At 43.4% G+C, this 12,250-nt stretch overlaps 1 protein-coding gene across 1 annotated transcript in view; it reads left to right on the forward strand.

Moving 5' to 3' along the window:
* The window catches only part of LOC124282143 (dnaJ homolog subfamily C member 13-like), a 303,611-nt gene that overhangs the window by 233,633 nt on the left and 57,728 nt on the right, over nucleotides 1–12,250 (forward strand). The window contains 1 exon segment of the mRNA XM_046718113.1: nucleotides 9,335–9,467. Within this exon segment, the coding sequence (XP_046574069.1) occupies nucleotides 9,335–9,467 (133 nt within the window).

Raw genomic sequence — 12,250 nt, forward strand, 5'->3', positions numbered from 1 at the left:
CACGTTGCAATTATTGTATTAAATTATCCAATTCTGCCTTTGATAAATATTTATTATGCGTCTTGAGACGCGCAGCAGATAGGTCACGTAAACGCATTTTAGCCATGGCTAATACACCAGAGCCCTTACCCTGTCAACTGTTGTCAGACGACCCCCTCCCGTCTGGTGTTCCGCTAGAGTTACCCTCGGAGAGAGGCGTGGGACGCAGTCTGCTACCTCCGAGAAGCGACCTGCATCCCCGGACATCCCGTCGTCGCATCCAAAGACTAGGAGGGCTTCCACGTCGTCACAACGCAGACTCCGCACCCCCAGGGCTACATCCACGTCGCAGGGGAAATCATCGAAGTCCAGCAGTTCTTTCTCAGCCGAGATTGTTCCCGTTACAGAGCTGGGCCTGTTTGTTGATGATGATCCCATCACCATTCCAGATGTACGGCGGAAGAAGCGGCCAGTGTCGGCAACTATAACTTCAGCGCAGATTAGCACGCAGGCTGAGGCACCTACACTGATGTCAGAGAATCGTCCTGAGGGTCCCGTCGCTACCAGCGTAGAGAAGGCAGCAACTACTTCAGCGCAGACCGTCCCAGATGACCTGATGAACCACATCATGCAAATGATGGAAGATCGCTACGGTCTTTGAAGGCCTTTAGAGCCACGGGCGACCCAGCCCACCCCCATACCTCGGTGTAGGGCGACCCAGCCCGTTTGCACGTCTCCGCATAGGGCGACCCAGCCCGTCTCTAAGCCTCCGCAAAGGGCGACCCAGCCCGCCTGCACGAAGGACCCCGATCCTAAGCAGTCACGGAAGGCTTCACGGAGGATGTCTGTATCACCTACGTCGGACCTTGATGAGAGAGGACGTTCGCGAAGCAACATCCTCTCATCCCATGATTACGACTCAGACTTTCAACCTTCACGAAGGCCTTCACGAAGGTTAAGTGGCTCCAAGTCATCCTCATCTAGAAGATCTTTAAGAGAATCACCGAGAGCTTCGCCAAGCTACCAGCGTTCGCCAAGGAAGTCTCCGCGAAGGTCACCTTATAGACGCCACTCGTCAGTCCGTTCACATCATTCCACTCGCTGATCTCCTTATCGATCGCCTCATCGATCACCTTGTCGATCCTAGCACAGATCAAGGACTCCACCTCAGTCACTATAGGAGGAGCATCAATACATTATCTGTGACCTGATGTCTGAAGATGAAGATGGTATCGTATTTTCCGACGCAGAAATAAGATATTGGATGGTGAATAGTCTGGAACTTTCCTCCTCGTCTAAGAACGAGAACTCAGCCCACACATATCTTATGAAGGAAGATGATGCTGATACAATCACCTTACCCCCGATTGACCCGATAGCAGCGGTACCAGCTAATCTGGATACAGCCTTTAGTAAAGCCACGAAATCACAGACACCTCATGTGCCGCATTTCAACGCTAACAAGTTTGCAGGTCACGACATGGACTCCTTTTACAAGGCTCAAGATATCGATGATAACTATAAGATGATCAGCGATGCCAAGTCCAAGACGTACAGAATAGATGACCGCAAGTTAGCCCAGATGGAAACCATATCAAGGAGGATGTTTTTTGGGTTAAACAGATCAAGAACAGTCAATGAAGCTCTCCTCATGAAGTTCAGAGACTCTACATCTGAGGATGATAGAATGGTTTACTCGGCCCTCCTCATGCAGAAGAAGGACCAACAGTTCCTTACGGATCACTTAACAGCACTATCCGCAGCTTCTACTATGGCTCGTCGTCAAGGTCTCCTCGCCACCTGTAATTTGGGTGATCACTTCACCGCACCACTTTACACAGCCCCCGTGGTCTTCTCCGTCCATCTTCGATGGTAACATAGACAAAGTCTCTAAAGAAGTCTCTAAAGACTCAAGAGAGGTACTTATGATTAAGTCATCAGACAAACTTCGCAGAGGTACTCAGGCAGATCGAAGTTCTCCGGGCTACAGAGAGCACGGGACAGGAAGATGGCTAGTGTAAGAGGAGCGAAAGAGTCTTTTCGCCGCCCATACGGCAATTACAGAGGAGCATCGGGAAGAGGCAGGTCATCCAGAGGCTCCCGCAATTATAAACGTTGAAGGACATGTTCGGAACGTCTGGAGTCTTCCACCCCCCAGCCGTTCCAGTACAACCATCACAAGTGGGTAGACGCCTTCAACTGCACTGGGAAAACTGGGGATTCCTAGAGGATCCATATGTCTCCAACATCCTACAGCATGGATATCGCATACAATTACAGGCCACGCCTCCGCTGACAGTCATCCCTCCGAGGTTCGACTTCCAGGCTCTACAACTACCAAAGTTGAGAGAAGCGGTATCAACACTCCTAACCAAGCAGGCCATAGAAGTACTGGACCAAGTAAACATCGAACCAGGCTTCTACTCCCCAGTTTTCCTAGTGCCCAAGAAAAATTCCAAAGAAAAGTTTCGTCTCATCTACAATATGAGCACGTTCAACAGAGACTATCTACACAAACCGTCAGCGTTTCGCATGATACACTTACCACAACTACGGCACTTAATTCGTCCCAGAGACAACATGGCCAGCATAGATCTGCAAGACGCATATCTACACATCCCAATACATCCCGACTCCAGGAAATACCTTCGGTTTACACTAGACGGGCTGCATTACCAATGGAAAGTACTACCTTCCGGAATCTCATCGGCCCCCTGGTTATTCACAAGAGTGACGAAACCTATCGTCTCTTACCTACATCGTCAAGGTCTACGCAGTGCATTCTACCTCGACGACGGGATACAAGTGGATCCAGATCCACAGCGTCTCAGACTACAGTTAAACTTCATCATCAAGCTACTAACACAGCTAGGATGGTTAGTAAATCTACTCAAGTCGGACCTAGAACCTCGCCAAAATCTGCAATTTCTAGGCATTCGATTTCTCCGCGGCAGAATCGTATCGTCGTTCCGGAGGACCGATGGATCAAGATCCAACAGATAATCCCTCAAGCCTTACTCTCTCCGCTACCACTACGACAATGGCAGAGCCTGTTGGGTCTACTCACGCCAGCTCAAGACATGACAGTCAGAGGCAGACTACAGTTACGTCCGTTACAGGTCCTCATCATCACTCATCTCGACGACCCTCTACCATTCAGTCTACCGATTCACGTCAAACCTCACCTACTATGGTGGACCAAGAGATCGAATGTTTGCGATGGAATCTGTTTAATAGAGCCGGAATTGAAAACACATCTCTATGTAGACGCGTCGCTCCAAGGTTGGGGAGCACACCTCGCCAACAGGACGGCATCAGGGTTATGGAGCCAACAAGAGAGCAAACTACACATAAACTTGCTAGAAATGCAAGCAGTAGTAAACGCCATACATCATTAGAGCAACTTACTAAAGAATGCCAAATTGATGATTCATACAGACAATTCAACAGTGGCGTTTTATGTGAACAAAAAAGGCTCAACCAGGTCCCCGAACCTATTGACTCTATGTTTTCATTTGTTCGATCTAATAGACAATCTCAACATACATGTCAGAGCTTGCCACATTCCAGGAGCAAAGAATGTAATAGCAGACGCTCTCTCTCGGCCACACCTACCATCGCCGACAGAATGGATGCTCCATACAGAGATATTCGCACAAATTATCAAGAAAATAGGAGCTCCACTAATAGACCTATTTGCCACTCGCTTCAACAATCAGCTGACAACTTTCGTATCACCAGTCCCAGACCCACTAGCATGGGCAACGGACGCACTAAGCATATCGTGGGAAGGACTTAATGCGTACGCGTTCCCGCCACCAGCGTTAATCCCACAGGTGTTACATAAAATCATGCAAACTCGGAGCCTCCAAATGATTTTGGTCGTGCCCTACTGGCCAGCGAGAACGTGGTTTCCAACTCTTATTCAAGAAATCGGACAACCAATACTACAACTTTCAAAGCTCTCGAATCTACTAATACATCCTCACACCAAACAAGCGCACGGAAAGCCAGAAGCATTCCAACTTCACGTATGGACTGTATTAAGGCGTGTCTAAACAAGAGAGGTTATTCAACCAGAGCGGCAAAAGCAGTCACGCGTGCCTTACGTAACTCCACTCGCAACTTGTACGATGACAAGTGGCACAGTTTCGAAAATTATGCTGCAAAGAAAGGATTTACAGCTAGAAATGCTACACATCCACAAGTGGCTGACTACTTATGTTACCTACGTCAGACTAAACATCTAAAAGGCTCAACATTATCAACATATCTCGCAGCTTTAAGCTCTGTCATAACTATGAGAACGGGTGTCAAGCTGACGAAAACACCAGAGTTACTCGCCTTACTACGTGCATTCCGATTGGAGGATCAGAAACAGAGGTTTCGTGCTCCAGCATGGGATCTAAATATAGTGCTCCAACACCTCACAAGTGAGGCATATGAACCACTGGAATCAACATCATTCGAATTTCTGACACAGAAAACTTTGTTCCTGTTATCCCTAGCAACAGCAGCCAGGATGTCAGAGATTCACGCACTAGATTACGAGAGAACATGCTTTGATGACAATCATAACATCGTGCATATGGGACTACGCTGGGAATTCATCGCTAAAAACCAGTTGCCAGGTCAACCAGACAAATTATTCCACGTCCCAGCTCTCTCATCAATTCTCGGACCTCATGATACACTGGATCTATCATTATGCCCAGTCAGAGCACTGAAAATATATCTACGACGTTCCAATCCGAGACGACATAACCTCAGACGATTATTCATCCCTCTATCGACAGCTACACAGACGGAAGTCTCACGTACAACTATCTCGATATGGATCAGGGCTGTCATACTACGTGCCTACAAGGCTGCAGGACTCGACCCTCCAAGAGCATCTAATCCACATGAAATTAGAGCGCTAGCTTCAACACTTGCTCTACACGGCAATTGCTCTTTGAATACCATCATGGAGGGCTGCTTCTGGAGATCCGATATGGTGTTTGCCAACCACTATCTGAGAGATATCACCACCGAGGACGTCTCAGGTATTCACCATTTCGGTCCCATGGTCCTCGCACAGCAGTTGACAGTCCCTCGGAGAAGATAAGTCAATCTTACGAGATTTTTACTGCTTATTTCATAGCTAATAACTCCATGAAGTTTATGCTATTGTATATATGTTAGCTTAAGTTTAATCACTATCGTAAGCTCAGTACTATGTTGATTATATCACAATAATATCATTAGCTAACAACTCTATGAAGTTTATGCTATTATATTATCAAGCTTAAGTCTATATTAGTCTTAAGCATAGTATTCATGTTGTAAATACGTTATTTATGTTTATCATAATATCTATATATTGTAGTAACCCATATATGGCAGCTGATAAGTTTAACAGCAGGAATTTATCAATTCAGTGCCTTTATGAAGTTCCCATAGGGGTTATTACAGTTATTACAGTTATCAAATCACTAATTATCTAAATCCAAAGTATTCTGTATTCCCACCTCCGTTATCCGTAGGGATTCTACAAGCAAAAAGCATGAGTCAGGATAAGGAAAAATAGGTAATTTTCTGAATAAAATTGATATTTTATACTTATCCTGACTCATGAGGTAAGCCCTCCCATCCTCCCCACATAACACTTTGGATTTCCCTGAAAATTCAAGTGTTGGGCTCACTATATAAGGAGAGAGTGAGGCATGTGGCGGGAGGTGGCGCCCTCGTTCCCGCCAAAAGGAGAGGGATAGAGATAACTCTTGGTGAGTACTAATTAGTGATTTTACATTGAAGGGAGCTTCAATTGGGAGATACAAGTGTTCCACTGTGTTCGCAAGAAGAAGAAGACAAGCAAAAAGCATGAGTCAGGATAAGTATAAAATATCAATTTTATTCAGAAAATTACATTTTCAGTAGTATTATCAGGGTGAACCAATTGAAATAGCATTCTTGTCACATCTTTCATGGAAGACTGCTTTTCCTTATGGCAATTAGCTACAGCTTCAAGGATTTCAGAACTACATGCCTTGGACATACACTCAGTCGCATTTTTTAAAGATCTGTACAGAGTGGCAATTAGTGCCCTGCCAGGGGGAGCTCCTCGCAAGAATCAAAAGTCATCAATGGGATTGCTAGGACAACGAGCATTCACTTTTCCAACTCTGGCTCCTGCGTTAGATCGCGGCCTACCAGACAGGGTTCTATGCCCAGTAAGAGCTCAAAAATGGCATTTCATTTTGCATTCCGGCACCCACGGCCGAAAGCTATGGATACACAATGCCATTTAAAGTCCGTTTGACTTCATTTGAGACAGATGAATTGCTCACTAACTCAAACTCTAATACATGCAACAAAATCAAACTTTGCACAGTCATGTGAAATCGACAAACCAACTCTGATGATTTGTCTAATAATTTTGGACACCAGAAAAAAAAAGTTGTTTAACAAACAATCATTATTTTGTTGTCACTTTTTGCTGTTTCTTACGAGGAAGGAACACTTGCTTGTAGAACAGCCAGGTGATCAACAATCGTGTGCAGTGAAATTTCAATTTCACACGTACAACTCGCACACCTGCGCTATATAAATATGCTATAATAATTAACTCAGTTGTGGCTTCGGCAGCAGGAAATGGGATATATTGTGATCTTACAGATTTGCTGACCAATCCAAGTGTACTGAGAAACTTGGCCCCAGTTGACTATGAACCACTTGAGGGAATGGACTTTGAGTGCATCACCCTCAAGGTAATCTTCCTTCTAGTGCCTACTACAGCAGCCTGTATTTCGGAGAGACATATGCTTTGGATGTAAACTGAGTATGTTTTGAAAGGAAGAAGCACGGCAAGGTCTTCCTGTCTCTCAAATGGGATTGCATTTTGAAGAATCAGTTGTCTGGTCAGGCAGATACATTGTTCACTTTTATGCTGACAATCCTTAGACCTGATGCCATTGAAGATCTTTCCTTCTGTCTGGTCAGGGCCTTAAACATCTATATTGCTGCCTCAAAAGTTGGTCAGAGGCTATGCAAGCGATTTTGTCGTCCGGCTCTCTTTTGTCTCCACAGCGGAAGTATCTGTCACCACCCTTCCTTCACATTCGGTGCCCCGCCGTGATATTGCTGGAATATTGCTAAAAGCGGCGTAAAACTAAACTCAGTCAGTCAGTCACATTCGGTGATCCTACAGCTCTGGTTGTGTCTACCCTCACGTGAGAAGGGGACTGGCCTCTACTATGGTGCTTCACAGCAACTCTCAATGGCCTGACACCGCAGATATGGTATCACCCCAAACTGTCACTGGATTCGACACAACCTTGTGAATAAAAGAATAGACAATGTTATTCCTGGATTGACAACGATCAACCTTTGTCAGTGGGCTACTGAGGTACGCGTCCTGACTGAGAGCAGCCAGGTTTTTTATGCCCCCGCCATATATGGGTTACCCTCGGTGTCCGTCCGTCCGTCTGTCCGACATTTGAACTTGGGTACATTTTGCTGAATTTCTCTATGATGATAGTGTAATAGGGGATGAAGTCTATCCACTTCTCCACAAAAACTGCTCAACAGAATTGAATGAACTTCTACATGTCTTTTGTAGGGACTCTAAAGGTGTGCATTTCATAATTTTTTATGCAATTTCTTAATTTTGTCACTTTTACAGATGTTTGAACTTAGTTGAATTTTGTTCTATTCTGCCAGTGTTCGTTCCATCCAACAGGGGGTGTACGTTAACCACTTCTCCTCAAAAACTACTTTATGGAATTCATTTAGATTACACATGTGCTTTATAGGGACTCTAAAGGCATGCATCTCATATTTTGATTTTGTATTTAATTTATTTTTCCAATTTTAATGCCGTTTGAACTTACATAATTTTGTTGAATTTCTCTCTGAATATAGTGTTATAGGGGGTGAAGTCTATCCACTTCTCCACAATAGCTGCTCAACAGAATTGACTGAGCTTCTACGTGTGTTTCATTGGAACTCTAAAGGTGTGCATCTCGTACCTTGTTCATGCAATTTCTTAATTTTGTCACTTCTACAGATGTTTGAACTTAGTTTTAATTTGGTTCTATTCATCCTGTTCGTCCCATACAACAGGGGGTGTACTTTATCCACTTCTCCTCAAAAAACACTGCACAAAACTCATTTAGCTTACATATGTCTTTTATAGAAACTCTAAAGGTGTGCATCTCATATTTTGTTTTTGTATTTTATAGTTTTTTGTATGTTAAGAGACATTTGAACTTAGATAAATTTTGTTGAATTTCTCTCTGATGATAGTGAAATAGGGGATAGGTCTATCCACTTCTCCACAAAAACCGCTCAACAGAATTGATTAAGCTTATATGTGTGTTTCATTGCGACTCGAAAGGTGTGCATCTCATAGTTGCATAGATGTTTATTGAACTTGTTCATGAATTTTGTTCAATTATTGATCTTTATATGATAATAGGTTGTGTTATCTAACCCCTCAACACATTGTTTTTAGTGATTTCAAGTACTTCAGTGGGACCCTGAATGTGTGAACTCTTCCTACAGCAGCGGGGGCATCCGTGTCCCTGGACACAATTTTTTCTTGTTTTGCATTTACGAATGACTTAGATGGTTTTAATTTTATTGACTCTGGAGGCAAGCCTAGTACTCACTTACCTCTACTCTCATTAACAATCATATTAGTGGAGTATCAATTCCAAATCCTTGTGCAAGTTTCGAAGTGTTTCTCTCCCACAACTGTTGATGACCACTAGGGTTAAGGAAGAATAGGGAAGGTTATAGATGTGATAGGAACAGAATACTAAACAGAGAAATTACTGAGTTAACCCCACCTTTCCTCAGTTCAGGTATCTGTGGGGTTGTCGTCTTCCTACAGATAAGAGTAATCCGTGGCCCACCATCCAACCATATGATTTGTGCATAACGTAAGATAGGATAAGTTTTAAAAATTGGAAATTTTAACTTAAAATTGTATATTTATAATAGTTATCCTATCTCACATTATGGATACCAATGGGATAAAATCCCACTACTCAGGTAACAAGATTAATTCAGCCTCCAAGACAAGAAAATGATTTCAGTTGGCAGTCACATGGTCAACTAGGGCAGGATGCATGCTTGCATGAGCTGCTAGTGACTGCCAAGTACAATAAATGGAGAAAGGTGGTGTTGCAAGAAGCTGACAGCTTTATTTCAGGTCATTTCTACTCTACAGTCAGTAGAACAAGGGGAAGCGCCCAACATGACATAAGATAAGCATTGTAGATGCACAATTTACAGTTTGACTTTTTGGGTCATTTGAATTCAAAGTGGCACTAGTTATGTCTCTATTATTGCTGTTTTTGTCTATTCTCAGGATGTCTTTGAACAAGTGAACAAAGCTTACGAATTCTTGTGTAGTAAATCTAAAGTGAAAGAAGGACCTGACCCTCAGAACATAGTGCTGATACTCAAGGCCCAGTCCATCCTCTTCAGCAGGTACAAAGAAGGTAAGCTTTTATAGTCTTATGTAGTTGAAACTATCTTATCTGGACTGTTATGTTTCTCATATATTGTCCAGATAACCAATATTCCAGATATCTGAATCAGTTGCCAGTTACTTTCACTATCCAGGTTTTACGGAGATACTCGCTCCCAAAATATGAAAATGACAACAAAACAACTAAAATAGCCACCTGTAATAGACACTGCCCTTGTCTCGCCAGGGTAGACAGTAAACTTGCAGTGTTAACAGTATGCCTGTAACCATGGTGACCCATTACCCAACATGACCACCCATGGTCATTGTCTGAGTTGGAGACAGGGATTCAGTGCCACAAGCACTGCATGTTAACCTGGTTGACGCATGGGAGGCATAGAACAGGAATATACAGCCGATATGTGCAGCACATGGAACAAGAAGTGTCCTGTTTTTGCCATATATACTCAGACTCCACTCAGACTCCATGACAGGCCCTCTGCTTGGACCAGCTTCACCCAGATAAGAGCCTTGTTCAATACTAGTACTAGGACTGCATGGGATCAAACTGGTGCATGGCTCTCAGTCAGATAAGAGCCTTGTTCAACACTAGTACTAGGACTGCATGGGATCCAACTGGTGGCCAGTATGGATCCGGCATGTGAGTTAAGACAAGACTTAGTACTGTCAGAATGGATGGAATGGCCATGTGGATCCAGCATGGGAAGTGGGTCTCGACATGGTGCTCTCAGTCTGGACAGGATGGAGAGCATGGATCTGATATGGAGGGTGGGACTAGATATGGTGCTCTTAGTCTGGACAGGATGGAGAGCATGGATCTGGTATGGAAGGTGTGACTAGACATTGTGCTCTTAGTCTGGACAGGATGGAGAGCATGGATCTGGTATGGAGGGTGGGACTAGACATGGTGCTCTTAGTCTGGACAGGATGGAGAGCATGGATCTGGTATGGAGGGTGTGACTAGACATGGTGCTCTTAGTCTGGACAGGATGGAGAGCATGGATCTGGTATGGAGGGTGTGACTAGACATGGTGCTCTTAGTCTGGACAGGATGGAGAGCATGGATCTGGTATGGAGGGTGGGACTAGATATGGTGCTCTCAGTCAGGACAGGATGGAGAGCATGGATCTGGTATGGAGGGTGTGACTAGACATGGTGCTCTTAGTCTGGACAGGATGGAGAGCATGGATCTGGTATGGAAGGTGGGACTAGACATCCACAACATTCTACTATAATAGTATTTTATGTCTCAAGCCCCCAAAGGAGGAACAAGTGGAGTGAAAGATGCTAGTGTCTGCAGGTTGTAACGAACATTCCTCTTCCTCCTAGATACCATTCCCTTCCTTGGCCATCAACTGAAGTAATGCCATCAATCAGAAGAATGATAAAAGTGAAGTGAAGTTGCCAAACTGGCAGCTGTAGCTTCAGATCTCTCCATGACAACCCTCGATTAACCAAATGTGTATGAAGATGCCTTCCAACTAGTATAATTTCCATAGAAGATATTCTTTTTGATGTCCAGGATCAGGGAAATGAACTGAAGGAAATAAACAGCAGCAATTTAAAAAACTTGAGATGTGAACTGAGACAGATCAGGTTAATTTGAGAAGATGTAAATCGTTGTTGCACAAATAGAATATCAGCAGGCCCTTTACATTATTTCTTGTTCATGTTTGAGTGACTTCTTATGAGCTTATTCTGTCTGCTACTCAGTATACCATAATGTTGAATAGATATAGCATGATGTCAATATGATGTTTTTATGCAAAGCCTGAAAGGTGATGGGTCAAACTGCACTTTAAACAAAAATGTCATGGCAGTAGTAATCAGCTGTACCACAGAGTCTAATTTAGACAGTGCCCTTGCACCATTGGCGCATGATAGTTAAAAATGACGCAGTATACCTTAACCTGGTGGGTCTGATTGGCGCATTATAAAAATAATTTGACTCGTATCAATCATGTAAAAACATACCTCTCCAACCTCTTTAATATTTAAAACTTATTTTCACAATTTCGAGCGATCAATCAGTAATCCCCGCAGTGCCGTACACGCTTTCTAGCGTCTAATGTGGTGCCTACATCAATGCATGGAGCTTATAATACGTAGATTATTCAAGTCATTCTGTTTCGTTATACATTAAGAGTTACACCCCTTACTAGTGTACTTTCCAGGTCTATATCAAAGGGCGGTAACTGAAGTTGAAAAGACAGTGTGCAGTTATCGAAACAAAATGTTGGGTGAAAAGTCGCCTGCTGCTGTCAAGCGGCAGGCGCGAAATACATTCTTTTTTCGAATCAAAAAGAACAAAAACTGATAAAGAAAATGCCGAAACTGTTGCGAAGTCAAGTACTGACAGTTCTAATTCAGTAATTGAAACGGTTCCCTCAAAAGCCAATGACACACCGACAGATGTTGAAACTGAGAGCAAAACATCAACCCGTTCGTTCCAATGAAATGAGGTTTGTATCTGTGGGTTCTGTATAATGAGTGTAAAAACAAAATGACTTATGCACTTTGTCTGAAAAATGGAAACATAATGTTTTCATTGATGGAACTTATAATTTCCGTACTTCCACGCTCAAGAGACACGCTGATAGTGCCGACCATAAACTTACCTATAGTTTGGCATGAAATGCATGTGGACCCGTTTTTTTGTGAATATCTCTTCATCCAATGATCTAATCGATCTCAAACTGTACAAGTGGATGTTTTGTCAGACAACCTAATCACATTGTAAATCACCGATTTTATGCATTTGTATTAAAGAATCTGTCTATGTAACTGTCAACA

This window comes from Haliotis rubra, unplaced genomic scaffold (assembly GCF_003918875.1).
Source record: "Haliotis rubra isolate DU_JTF1 unplaced genomic scaffold, ASM391887v1 Scf293, whole genome shotgun sequence".
NCBI classification, from domain to species: Eukaryota; Metazoa; Mollusca; class Gastropoda; order Lepetellida; family Haliotidae; genus Haliotis; species Haliotis rubra.